The 14,842-nt window shown below is 40.7% G+C and overlaps 1 protein-coding gene across 5 annotated transcripts in view; it reads left to right on the forward strand.

Annotated features, from left to right (window-relative positions):
• Positions 1-14,842, forward strand: part of LRCH3 (leucine rich repeats and calponin homology domain containing 3) — a 3,082,729-nt gene that overhangs the window by 1,667,185 nt on the left and 1,400,702 nt on the right. For all 5 annotated transcript variants that reach the window (XM_044070695.1, XM_044070696.1, XM_044070697.1 and 2 more), the window contains exon 11: positions 2,793-2,888. In XM_044070695.1, the coding sequence (XP_043926630.1) occupies positions 2,793-2,888 (96 nt within the window). The remainder of the gene's footprint in view (positions 1-2,792; positions 2,889-14,842) is intronic.

Consider the following 14,842-nt stretch of genomic DNA (forward strand, 5'->3'; position numbering starts at 1 on the left):
TTATTCTTTTGGTATATAAAAACTGAATTGCCTAGACATAGTAAGACCCTACTAAGTTTAATGCTTTTGGCTGCCAGAAAAGCAATTACTAGATAAATCAAAAGCTAAATCAACTGACAAATATAGTAAGTGGTGTAAAGGAGATAAGTATTTTTAGAAAAAGAAAGGGTGCAAACTACTTGGAAATAAATGGAAACTGTGGGAGCAATTCATGCAGAATAATGCTCAGGGGTGAAATTTCTGGGAAGGCAGAACTTGAGCAATCTTTGTGATGTTAAAATAAACAATATTTAAGAAAGAAGTCATACATTTATAATACATGAAAAATAAAAATCTTTGTAATGGTTTGTTTTCTTTTTTATAACTGTGTGTACTCTTGTCTAATATGTAAAGTTAATAAAGGTTTAAAAAAAAATAAAAGATGATTAAAGTAGGTAGGTCAGTATGAGCAGAAGAGTAGAGTAAGTTGCATGTGAGTAAAGAACAAAAGTATGATGAAGCATGTGTATGCTAATGTATGTGAACTCCTGTTGCAAGTCAGCTGTGTGTCACTTAATATACCTCTCTCTCTCTCTTTTTTGTTTTAAACTACCAGTGTCGGAGAGTTTTTGTATTGCAAAGATGTGCATAGACGATTACAATTTATGTTGGCACGACAAATTGTTATATATTGTTACTTTCTTTTCTGTCTTTATATGTACACTTACTGCTTCTGTGTTCTCTCTTGTTTCCTTCTTTTTGAATTATTTCATGTTGGCAGTAACCTGCAAATGGTCAGTTGGGATTATTGTACCATCCCAGTAATCAAATGTAAACTAAAAGTAAAATAAAAATAAATCAGTGAGAAATCGTAATCAGTTATTAATTTCTTATACTGCTATTAAAATTAATTTCAGAGTCTCTAAAGTCATATCATCCAGGTATTTTTTAGAATGTATTACAGTTTGTCATACTAAGTACAACAAAGCCTTACTGCTATACCTACAGCATATTGCACCAGGGTAGTGGCTACTTAAAAAGTATACTTCAAAAGTACACCTTTGGATAAAGGTTGTGCATCTGTGACACAGACTTCCCTTAAAATGCATTATTGTATCCTTTAGGAAGTCATCTACCCCAGGGAACTACCACATTGACAATACACCCCTCAGATTTGGCCATTTTGTTTGGGATGTGGTAACTTATTTGGACAGTGAGCTAACCTTTGACCTACATGTGTCTTGTCATTATAAGAAATTCCTTCTATATTGCATAGTTTATAAACAAAGGGATTGTGTGTAGATCTAGGGATGTCATTGTCCCCCTTTACTCACCCTCATTAGGCCAATCACTGAATAATAAGGCCCCCTTTGGTATGTATCTGTACAGACACGTGCAGCAACTGGAATGCCCACATAATTTACCTTACTAAAAGGATACATGGCCTAAATAACATGTCCTACGTGGACCAACTCAAAGCCCTGTCACTATATTTGGCATCCTATACATTGCTAAGAGGTGACCTATGTCTGGCATACAAGGCATTCTCTGACCCATTACTGATGGATTTTCTGCACATCAGCAAGTCAGATGGCATCAGAAGTACTCAGTCTAAGGATCTAAACCACTTCTGCAATATCAACATATTGGCTTGGAAGAACAGGTATATATAGCAAAGGATGCCTCTGCTATGGAACGAACCTCCATAAAACAAAGTTCATCCTTGTCCATTTTCAGGTGCAGCGTAGCTCTGTGGATGGGATGCAGAACATTTACCCCAGTACTGACCCTTGTACTACTAATAGATGCAACTCCTAAATGCATTTATCCCGTGAGTGAAAGCCATGGCTCCGCCTTCAAATTATCTATGGTATGATCCCAGTTGTTCTCATTAGGAGTAATATATAATTATCAACCATGGGATGGTAAGGCCAGTCTATAACCAAATGGGATAGGTTGTTTTGAGCACAGAAGGGGAAGTTGGCTAGGCTTAAAATGGCCCACAAGGGCAGCTAGCCTAGTACTTGGCTTTGAACCTATGAGGAATGATACTGCAACATTTATGTAAGTTGTACTACTCATTGTTTTAGCATTAAGCACACCCCTTAAATACCCAGGTGCATTGTCAGCAATGGTTAAGGAGGGAGGAGGCACATCTATTGGATATCAATATCTTCAGCTTTAAAGCCTATCCATTTTATAGGACTCACTTAATGAAGTCCCTCTCAAAGGTTTGTACACAAAGCAAGTATTTGCATATTAGTACTTTTGTCACTTAAAACTCATGTTCTGGACTCTCTTCCTGCTATAATGTGACATATGCAGCAGTCATACTGTTCTTAAATTACTGTCTTCATTGCTGACTTCAGGAAAGTAATAATGTACTTTCGCTGTACTTTGGCAGTATAATACCTGCGGTTTGAAATTTCAAGTAAGCATGTGATCCTACCCATTCTTAGTACTGCATTCCCCTTTCATTATAGTCTATTATTTTTCTCCTTTATTGTACTTTTTAGTACCATGAGTCAAAATGCAACCACTCAAAGCTTGCTTTATTTCTTTATAAAATGTCTAAATGCGTTGGTGTAAACATGATCACAGAGTGCATTTAGAAACATATTCCTAAGAATTCAGGTGTTCTTGTGACAGTAAAATGTTTGGGATTGGCTACTTAGTACTAGAGATCTCCACATCTGACAGTGAGATTTTTTTTTTTTTTACGATAATGAAAAGGTGGGAAAAGAATTGTAAAATACAGTATGTTTAAAGAATGTTCATTTTAGAGTAAAACTGATTTTTTTCTCTAAACACAGAGAAACCGAGGAACTTCGAAGACCAGAAACACTTGACTTGTGGCATGACAGACTTAGGCAGCAGGCATTAAGAAGTCAAACAGCTGACTCAGAAAGGTCGAGTACATTATTATTATTATTATTGTTGTTATTTGTATTATGTATTGGCAAACGCAGTTGGGATGGTTCTGCTTCATTCTTTTGTTTTTATGATCGTGTTGAAGAGATGAGGAACCTGATAGCTGAGCATGAGTGCTTGGAATTGCAGTACCATTAGCATTTTTTTATTGTTATGCACACAGCAAGGACTTGTGATAGCGTTGACTCAATCTCAGTACCTGTCATCGCTTTAGGGTACTGATGGGGGATGGTGGAATGCACAGTTGTTGATGCTCATTCTGCAGTCGTATAGCAGCAGGGCAGTGTTAAGCATTTATAAATTGAATTGGCACAGTATTATTTATTACTGGGGGAAGGAATGAAGAACATGGCTCCTTCCTCCAGAAAAATGTGGGAAAATTTGAAGTGAAACATCGGCATGTTGGTGTTTTAACATGTTAGAAGTGTAATGGAAGTAATTTGTTTTGTTTTCATGGGTTTATTAACATTATGCTAACATTATTATACAATGCTGCTTCCGATGCAGACTCTGATTTTCCTCCAATGAGCTATCAGTATTTTTGTTTTGCGCAAATAAGTTTGGGGGAGGGATTGTTACAATGAGGTATCAAATACAGAAAAGACTTTGCAAATTCTGGTCACCATTCAGGACATTAAACAGTTCTGAAGTTGCACATGTGGTTAGTGATACCATATTTAAACTTCCTAGTCTGAGATCAGTGCAAAATGGGTAGAAAGTTGATGACAGTTAATGTATGAATCAGCTCCCCCCCCCCAAATGTTGAGTTTTATTTGTTTTATGGTACATTTTAGAACTATTTTAGTAGGGTAAACAGCTGATATCTGAATAACCTTGTTTTTCATTGAAATTTCACTTTGTATACTGCGTGTTTTCAGTTCCTAGAAAATGTTTGGGTTGAAGTGGTCGTACTGTAAACTATGGGAAATGCCACTGTTAAGGATCAGCTTGTAGGGGAGGCAGGTTTGTCTTTCTTGAATAAGTAACATAAGTAAAAAATCATGTTAACTAGGTCAGGTGTTGTAGATGGCCTTGTTCAAAAACAAATGTGGATTTTCTGTGCTAGTGTTGTAGAGATAACTTTAAAATGCATTTTGTTAACTGTTAGATTTTTCAACTTATAAGTTTCAGTATTAAGTAGAATGCCAGAATAGTACCTGTGGATTGGCAATGAATGATTAAATGATAGTGGTCCACATTTTTTTTTTCAAAAATGACGTTTGGGTGTGATTCAAGAATACAGATCACAGTCCTCGACCTCTGTAGGAAAGCATATGACAGATTGCTGGAATAGTGCATTTTTTGAGTATTGCAGCTTCTGATTCAGGAAAAGCAAGTCAGATTAGGTTTTAGCCATGGAACCGTAGGTCACTTCTCTGTCTTTGCACTTATTTTGGAAGGGTTTTTGTAGCTTGCGATATTATTATGGACATGGAAGAAAGCATATGTTCTTCTTGACTAATATATGTTATCTGGAACTATTTACTATGTACAGCTTGCTATTCTTGATTATGTTGTGTTTGTTTCTTCTTAACTACGTATGTAAACTAGAGCTTTTCTCCCCGGGCCTCCGGTGAAAATGGACCTGCGTCCAATTGGACTTTCCTGGTAAACAAATGTAAAATAAAGTAAATTAAATAAAATAAAATGACAATACAGTCTGGTTTTTCATGGGGAAGTGAGTACCATTTTGCAGAATGAAGGCCAAAATGTGCTAGTCCGTTTGTGTCCTAATCTACACTTGTGTTGAGTTTTGGGTTATGACTGAATGAAGGTATGAGATTGCAGATGCAGGCAGCAGTAAAAGGGCTTCTCTGCAGGGTAGTTGGGCTTCCTTTCGGTGATGGGTTGAGAGGCTTGGAATCCATATGACTTGTGAGTGCAGCTGGTGTTCCAGTGTATTTTAAACAAGAGTATTCCAGATGAGGTGTAAGGGCACCTTGTGAGTGTGGCATCTCTTTGTCTTTTACTTAAGTTGTGTCAGGTGGAGGCCGTAGGGTGGACCCAGGACCCACCCGAGAGATTATGCTTCTGTCTTTGCCTGGGAACACCTTACTCTCTTTCAGGATGAACTGAAGTCTGTTCCTGGTTAAAGGGATGTCTGGTCTTCCCTAGTCAGCTTGCTGTTACTTCGACCCTCATTAGGACAAGTTGTTTAGAATACTATGGCAGTGATGATGGACTGCATTGCTGCAAGTTGCTCATATAGAACTCATGACTGTATTGCTTTGAGACAGTTCCACTGGCTTGAACTGCCCAACCTCCTAACCTACAATCAGCTCTGCCTCTGTCATTCTATCTGTTACCTCCCCAATAAGTGTCCTGCCCTCAAAAACCTAGTACAACATCACTCAGCCAAAAGGCCTCTTAGATCATCAAGCAAACTACTACTAGAAGTCACCAACAGTTACAATAGCTTTGGAGATGCACTATATAGTAGTTCGGTGGCTAAAAAATGGAACTCTGTCCCTACAAGCATTCAAAACACATCATCCAAGGCCTCCTTTAAAAACCTCATCAGGCAACATCTCAAGGAAAGTTGGCAGTGCCATGATTGCTCCCCAGGCTAGTGAAAGCGGATAACACATACATACAAAATCTAGAGCACTTGATAATAGTTTTCAATCTTACTCACAAACACTGGCTAATCTGCAATGTATGTACTGTACCTGTGTACTATGTATGTATTCTACCTATGTTCCAAATTTCAGCTGTACACCACAAATCTATTAATTACCTTTATTTTTAAAATTAATATTTTTTTGTTTGTTCTCTCCACTGTAACTGTTTATGTGCCGCATATCACTGTAAAAACATGTCTCCTGTAATTTGTGTGTATACTGATCATGTCTAAATAACTAAATGTGTCTGTAATTTTTCTTTGTAGAGCTTTTCTCCTCGGGCATCTGCTGAAAAAGGGCCTTTTCGGCTCAATCAGACACCCCCGGTTAACAAATGTAAAATAAAATAAATTATTCTTCATTTTAAAAGGCATACTGTTAAGAAATAGATAACTCAAAAAAATCTCTGTCAGTATTGCCTTCTCAGTGAGTAGGTGAAATTGTTTATTTCTCGTACAGCTCGGAGGAGGAGATATTTTGATTTAACTATCCTCCAGTTTCTGCTAAATTTTTCAGTCTCTCTCTCTGTTTGTTAATCAAACTTTTTAGTCACTACCCAGGCCACATTTCAAATATAACAGTTATATGAAAAAAATGTACTTTAGGGTTAATCAATGACATTATGCAAATACAGTAAATATAGGTTAAGTAGTGCATTACAATAAGTATATGTTGTTTAGCACATAAGTATGAATAGTGTAGCAGTATATTTTAAAATAGTTAATGTACAGTTAAAAATGCTAAGGAACATTGTCTAATAAAATAGCTATACAAGTGTGTACATATTTAAAACTGTTGCTTTCGGGTAAGAAGTCTTTAATTTTCTGTCAAAAGTTTTGCAAGCATCCAGGAAATATTGGTCATTGTCCTGAGTTGGTCATACATTCAGTTTGCATTGTATTGCAAAATGTGATTTTAGCATATTCGTAAGTATCATGAGAGTGAATGTGTATTGCAGTAATTTTTGAGGGGAGGCTATTCCAGGAGGCTAGAACAAATTTTAATGTATTTTTTATGAGACGGAGCTAAGGAAAACTACTGTCTGTGTGTTACACTTTTGCATGTTGCAGACTGTATTAAATACCAGGCTGAGCCTGAAAATGGTCCATTGAATCAGTGCTGTAGTGCAATAAACAAATAATATTGTCATTGTTTTCAGGGACTTAGATGTATGATGCAGTATAAGTGTGTTTGCCGGTTGTGGACAATATTCTTAATTAGCTATCTTAAAAGTTAAGGTGATCAGTAAATGGGAATCTCTGTCTGTAACAGGAAGTCACTTGGCTTTTTAATTGGTGTAACAGTGGTGGTTATTGTAAGCTAGATGGATGAAACTCAGTATTTTGTTTAGAGCAGACTGTAGTAGTACGTCCTGAAAGAAGAAGGGTTGGTAGTGCAAACTGTAGTCTTGGCTTGGGATTAGTAAATTTCTGGTGGTTACTTTTCACGGTTCACTTGTTAGTAAAGAGGAAGCTGTTGTGGAACGTTACTGGTTAGAAGGTCACTATGCATATGGAATGATAAAACTCTGATAAAGAAGTAGATCTAAATACTTTTAGTGATTAGTGTGGAGCAGTGGGTACCCTGAAGGATCTTTTAACAAGAATCTGCTGTTTGACTATTCTGTCAGCTGTAGCAAATACTGCAGTAGTTGATTTTTGATTATTAATGGTCAGCTTATTGTAAGTACACCAGTTACAGATTAATTCAAAAATTTTTATAGGGAATAATTGAGGTCATTGGAATTTTTATGCATGTTTGTTAGAATTAAGTCATCCAGAAGTAAAGTCATGTGTGAACTTGGAAGGTTCTAAAGTAGATTATAAACAGAGAATAATGAAGGTCCTAAAACTGATTCCCCATGGAACCCTGTTGTTAAGAAATACACAGGCAGGGACTAAAGGTGGAGGTGTCTTGATTTACATCAAAAATAAATGTATCTGAAGGCTGGTGATATGAGACAGTGGACTTGAGCTACTCCATGTTTAAATTACCATAAGCAAAATCCAGTGCCACTTACTTTGCAAGCTATAGGTCCTCTTTTGTGACCCAGGAAACCCATTCCATGCATTTAAACTTATTGGAAGCATTCACCATCCAACCCAATATCATATTCATGGGAAACATTAATTATCCCACTGTAAACTGGGAATCCTGTACGATACCAGATATACAGGCACATAGATTCCTGGGCCAGATTGTCAGTACACTAACCAAGGATGCAGCTGTTCTGGATATGGTCCTTACTAATGTGGGGAGAGTGCTGCACACCTCCTAGTGTAATGTCTTCTCTGGTAAGGTCATACCACAAAATAGTCTCCTTTGAAGTAAAAATAAAACCTAGACCCCCAGCTAACCCTGGAATATTCAGGAACTACTCTAAGGCTAACTTTCTGCTATTAAGTGATAACCTGGAAAAATTTGAAGCCATCATAAACCCTGAGAACATTGCTGCCTATGCGAACTGTTCACAGAAACCCTGTACATAGAGGCAGCTGTACCCACCAGGAAGAAGTACAGAACTAACTCAAAAAACAAGCCACCCTGGTGGAATCACAAAATCAGTAGGCTGTATAACAGGAGGAGGAAAAACATGGCAAAATTAGGAGGTGCATCACCTAGCAGTATAAAAGCACTCTCATCAAACTAAACAAACAACTCAGAGGACAAATAAAGTCTACCAAAGCCAAATTTGAGATAAATTTGGCCTCTCAGACCAAGGACAACCACAAGCCATTCTTTAGCTATGTCTGCAACCTCAAAGGCAATACACAGTTGTGTGCAGAGCTCATTGTAAATCTATACTGAGCCAGAAGATGTAGCAAACCTACTGACCAACAAATTCAGCTCCAACTTTACCCATCCCCCCTCAAATTTCCCTCAGAAATTACCAAGAAGTACAACTCCCCCTGCTATCACTAGGGAACAGGTCCTTAATACTCTCTCTAAAGCCAAGGACACTGCATCAGTGGGCCCAGAACATATCCCAGGATGCCTTCTAAATAGCATGAAACATGACCTATCAGGCACTCTAGAATTGCTGTTTAACTGTAACCTCCAAACAGGCTTCATGCCTCGTGAATGGAGAACAGCAACAGTCATCTCTCTGCACAAAGGTGGTCCATCTATAGACTCTGGAAACTACAGACCTGTAAGTCTCACTAGTCTTGTATGCAAAGCCATGGAAGTAGTTATCATGGAAATGATCAGTAATGGTATAATAAACCCCCAGACACTGGACCTAACCCAGTTTGGTTTCATCAAGGGCAGGTCATTCTTGCTGAACCTGGTGGACTTCTTTGAGAAGGTCACCAAAGCAATGGATGAGAGAAGAATGGTTCACATTGCTTACCTTGACCTGTCCAAGGCATTTGACACAATACTCCACTCGGGCATTATTGACAAACTCCAGAGGTTAGGTGCAAACCAGTATATTACCAAGTGAATAGCCAGCTGGCTCACTGACAGGGCCCAGTACGTTAGAATTGGGGAGTCCACCTCTACAGAGAAGCCATTCACAAGTGAAGTCCCTCAGGGATCAATCTTGGGACCTTTTCTTTTTGGCATTTACTTCTTTGAAGTCAAGGCCAATGTCAGTGGCTTCCGGCTGACTAAATTGCAGATGATTGCAAATTAGGAGCTGTCGATGAATCCCACACTGACACAAATGTTCTCCAGGAAGGGCTGACACATACAAACAACTGGTGTCAGAGCCATGGACTAAAAGAAAATGCCAAGAAATGCATAATAGTATTATTTGGCAAGTTATCCACCACTGGTAACTGTCATATTGACAACACACCCCTTTGAGTTGACCCAGTAGTCGGGTTCTTGGGGGCAAACACAGACAGTAATCTAGCCTTTGACCATCACTTGTCTACAGTACTGAGGAAATCATTCTATGGTGAGCAACTTATAAACAAAGGTATGGCATCTAGGCCCAAGGAAGTCATTGTTCCACTGTATTTTGGCATTCATCAGACCTATCATTGATTACAATTCCCCTTTTGGTGTGTACCTAACTAGGCATATCCAACAAATGGAATGTCCACAGAGGTAAAAGAGTACAGGATGCAAGTAAAATGGCCTATGCCGACTGCCTTGAGGCTCTTTCCTTGTATTCTGTTTCCTACAGGCTGTCGAGGGGAGATATATGCCTGGCATGCAGGGCATTGTTAGACCCCACTCTGATGGACTTCCTCATTTCAGCAAAACAAACAGCACTGGAATTATCCGTTCTAAAGACTTAAACCATTCCTGTGATATAAATAAGACCTGTTGGAGAGACAGCAAGTGTACCCCAGAGACTACCTTCTCTGGAAGAGGCTCCCTCACTGGTAAGATCAGACCATAAACTAATCTCACTGGATATTCACATCCTGACCCCACCCCCTGCCCAGAAAACCACAGTGAAAAACTTCTCTAAAGCAAATTTCACACTCCTCAAAACCGAGGTGGAATCCTTCAAAGCCCCCGGGCCTGTGGAAAATACGGCCCAGACCGCAGAATCCTTTATAAACGCATACTATGAACACCTTCAGGAATGCATGGATCATGCAATCCCAAATAAAACCAAGAGCCAATCCTCCAAAGGCAGACGTCCTGTCTGGTGGACCCCAGCCATAAACAAACTATACAATAGAAGGAGGAAGCTACTACATGATAGAGCAAAATCCCAAAAAGGGAAGGCATCTCTGATCAGTATTAGCAAAAAACTACGGGCACTCATAAAATCGTCTAAGGCCAGCTTCGAGAGAAAAATTGCACAGGACACTAAGGATAATCACAAGGCTTTCTTTAGTTATGTTAGGAACCTGGGTGGGAATTCCCAGATATGCTCAGAATTGGTCCAAAATGACAAAAACACACCGAACCCACAGACATTGCCAACATCCTAGCTGACAGGTTCAGTGCAAACTCCCCCCCTCCCTCCAAACGGGCAAATATCTATCCCAGCATAGTGCTGCCCCTGACATCTCAGATGCTCAGGTAAGAGCCGCCTCTCCAAAGCAAAAACACAGCATCAATGGGACCAGACGGTGTCCCGGCTGCGCGTCCTACATGAACTCCAAGAAGAGCTAAACCCAAACATAAAACTACTGTTCAATCTCAGCCTTACTACAGGATATGTACCCAAAGAGTGGTGTACAGCAACAGTGGTCCCTCTCTACAAAGGTGGTGCCTCAACGGATCCTGGAAACTATCGCCCCATAAGCCTGACTAGCTTGGTCTGCAAAGCTATGGAAAGGATCATCATGGACCTCATAAATAAAGATATTGGGGACCTACAGACACTGGATCCTTCCCAGTTCGGCTTTAAGGGCAGATCCTGCCTCTTAAACCTGGTCGATTTCTTTGAAACAGTCACCAAGGTCTTTGACGAGGGGAAGGTGGTCCATACAGCCTACCTGGACCTCGCAAAAGCCTTCGATACAATACCCCACTCGGGTGTTATAGATAAGCTCACCAGCTTAAATATAAACCCCTATATCACTAGATGGGTTGCAAACTGGCTCAAGGACAGAACCCACATGGTTAGAATTGCTGGAGCCATGTCAGACTCCAAACCAGTTACAAGTGGCATCCCACAAGGCTCAGTCCTGGGACCTCTCTTGTTAGGTATATATTTCTCGGAGGTACAGGCCAACACAGAAGGACTGTGGCTGACCAAGTTTGCAGATGACTGCAAACTGGGCGCCATAATCGACTCTCCAGCCGACACAAGCATCCTCCAAAAGGGCCTCATAGAAACAGACAACTGGTGCCAGAGCCATGGCCTCAAGCTAAATGCCAAAAAGTGTATAGTCATCCCCTTTGGCAAAAACAAAGTGCCCACAAATTACCACATAGGTGGTAATCCATTAAGTACAGAAGAAGTGATTAGGGACCTGGGGACCCAAGCTGATAGCAATCTCTCATATGACAACCTTGTGGCCAAAGTGGTTAGAAAAACATTTTATATAGCCCACCTAATCATGAAGGGATTCACATCTAGATCAGGGGAGGTCATCGTGCCTCTTTATTCATCCCTCATCAGGCCCATAATTGAGTACAATGCCCCTTTTGGGATGTACCTTACCAGACACCTGCAGCAACTGGAAAGACCCCAAAAGTACCTCACCAAGAGGATGAAAGGGCTCAAACAGATGCCATATGCTGCCCAGTTAAAGAAACTCCAGCTCTACTCAGTGGCATACCGCCTGCTCAGAGGCGATCTGTGCCTGACGTATAAAGCCATGTCCAACCCGGAATTAATGGACATGCTGCACCTCAGAAAATCCAAATCCCATCGAGCTACGCTTGAGAGATTTGAACCTCAGCACTGAAATAAATAGGACATGCTGGAGGGACAGATTCATAACCCAGAGGCTCCCTTCATTCTGGAATAAAATCCTAGTCCAGGTTAGGCAGAGTCCCTCATTGACTCTCTTCAAGAGGAATCTTGATGAGTGGATGGGGGATCGTAGGTTTACCCTGGGTATCACTTCTGTGTCACTGTTAGACAGAGGCACAGTATACTAACCTCGAAAAAGGGCATAGCAAAATTAATTTAAAATGGGTGGCGAAAGCCAAACACACTCTGGCTAGGCTTATAAATGCCCTAGGGCAGATAGCCTAGTATGAACCTATGAACCATGTCCTTGTGAAGCAGAGTTCCTCCCTAACCCACTTCAAGTGTAACTTGGAGAATCGGATGGGGAACAGGAAATTCATCCCTGGCTTGATACCTGTGTCTGTAATCTACACAGATAACCTGTAAGTAGTTCATCTCCCAGACCCCTGCTTGTAAATGTTTCACCTCCAAAGTCCCTCCTTTCACTTATCAAGGGTACCAGAACTTGGCAGAGATTTGGGATGCATAGCTAGGCTAGTAAAAATGTATGAACCTTTGGAATTGTGTGGTAGCTTATGTAGTTAGGTTTTGAAACAACAAACAACTGCAAATCTGTCCTACAAATGAGAAGCTGCAGTCAGTAAGCTTGTCGAGTAGTAGTTTGTGATCACTATTTTCAAAAACTATTTTAAGTCTAAGAACATGCTTCCTGTAAGCAGTCCATTGTGCATGTTCATATGCTTATAGCATGTTACTAGGCCATCAACCCAGAGGTCATTTCAAGCCTAGCCATTTCATCCCAGTCTAATACCATAGATACTCTAGTTATGGTGTCCCATCCACTCCTGGTTCCTTCTGAACAGTGTCACAGAGGTGCTCTGATTCATGTGAACTGGCAGCCTATTCCAAAAATGTGGCAGTCTGGAGACAAATCGGTCTCTCAAGCCAATCCTATTTAAGTCACAGGCCATATATTGGTCCCTGGAATGGGTAGCTGTAGTCCTGTTTGATTTAAAGATGTGCAGCAGATTCACTAGATTTGGGTCGGAGATTGCTCAGTAAGCCAGGCATAAGTCTCCCCTAAGAAGTCTATATGATACTGAGTATAGTGACAGGGAGTTTAGTCAGTCTATTTAAGGCACGTACTGGAGTCCCTTAATCTTCTTTGTTAGAAACCTCTGAGGTCTCTCTAGTATCTGCAGGTGCTTTGTATGATACATGCCAAAAGGGGCATTTTACTCAATTATGGGCCTGATTAGTGATGAGTATATAGAGGAGTTATAACCTTCTTTGTTGTAGAGGCAATGCCTTTGTTAATCATGTGTGCTACGTAGAAAGCCGTCCTTGTTAGAGTAGAGACATGGTGAAAGTTAAGGTTGCAATCTACTTTGTGATCCCAGATCCCTTAACACTTCATAGGTACATAGGGTATTGTTGTTAATTTGATAGTGTGAAGGAACATTGTTTTTACCAAAGGGAATGATGATTCATTTCTTTGCATTTAGTTTTAGACTGTGACTAAGATATACCACTCGTTGGTGTGCGTAAGACCCTCCTGAAGTATACTGACATAATTTGAGGATTTGATAATTACACCCAGTTTGCGGTAGTCTGCAAACCTGGTCAGTCACAGCCTGTTAGTTTTGACCTGAACTTATGAGAAGTATACACTAAACATTAGGGGGCCCAACACTGACCCTTGTGGCACCCCACTGGTGACAGGTCCACTGGTTGATGCGGAGTAACCTACTTGGTGTATGACTAGTTTGTGAGTCATTTGACAGCCCATCTTACAGCGCAGAGGTTTACATTCAGTTTGATAAGTTTATTGGTAATGCCTCTGTGTGGGATTGTTGGAGAGTTTGGTCAAGTTGAGGTGTACTGTGTGCACAGATTTGCCCTTGTCAGTGGCCCCGTTACATTCTCAAAGAAATCCACCAGGTTTAACAAGCAAGATCTGCCCTTGATGAAGCCAAATTGGGTCGGATCCAGGGTTTGGAGGTCGCCTGTGTCTTTATTTATGAGGTTGTTGATGATACAATCCATGGCATTACAAGAGAAGCTGGTCAGACTTATGGATCTATAATTCCCTGGGTCTGTTGCTAAGCCACCTTTGTGGAGGAGAATAGTTGTTGCTGTTCTCCATTCTGCAGGAACATAGCCTGTGGTTAGGCTGTGATTGAATAAGGTACTTAATGGTGATGCTAGTTCATGATGTTCTTCATCTCACATTGCTGCAGTCCTTACACTTGGGTAGTCCGCTGTCCTCGGTCGGCCCGAATATCAAAGTATAAGGCTGACGTCGGTCAAGGCACATTAGACTGACATCAGGACGTCAGGGTACAAATGCGCATGACCGATGTCATATCCTCAGTCTTTTTTGCCGCATGGTCCGATGCAGAAGCAGCGTTGCAAGTGCCGTTCTGAAATTTTTCGAATTCGGAGTTTCAGATGGAGTCCCAGGGGGAGACTTTGTTATTGCAGGATGTGGCCTCTCAGGAGGCAGGTCAGGCTGAAGGGGCTTCTCAGGTTACTGTACTCCCTTCCCTTCCTAGGGTGGTTAGGCCCTCTCCTTCTGTTTCCAAGGCTTCTCCCAGAGGCAGGCCAGGTTTAGCTTCAGTTGGTGTCACTCCTAGTTCTTCAGGATCTGTGCCCAAGAAGCATATGCTTAAAATGGCAGAAGATTTGATTACTTTGATTAGAGGTTCTTTGCCCCCTCCTGATAAGAGACCTAGGGTGGAACCTGAGTTGGGGAGTTTTGAGCAGGCTTCGGATGTTTCAGAGTCTTCGGCTGAAGACCTGCAGGAGTATTCTCCTTATTCTGATTCTGATGTGGATGATTCTACTCCTTCTGCTTCTCCTCCTGAGGATTTTTCTTTTTCAGAGACTCTTCATTCCATGAGGGAGCATTTTAAGTGGGAAGGTCAGGACTTTTCTGATTCCAGGAAAAGGCTTAGGGAATTTTTGTTTTACCCCA

The sequence above is a fragment of the Protopterus annectens genome, chromosome 4.part1 (assembly GCF_019279795.1).
Source record: "Protopterus annectens isolate FY-2018-M chromosome 4.part1, PAN1.0, whole genome shotgun sequence".
In the NCBI taxonomy this organism is placed as follows: Eukaryota; Metazoa; Chordata; order Ceratodontiformes; family Protopteridae; genus Protopterus; species Protopterus annectens.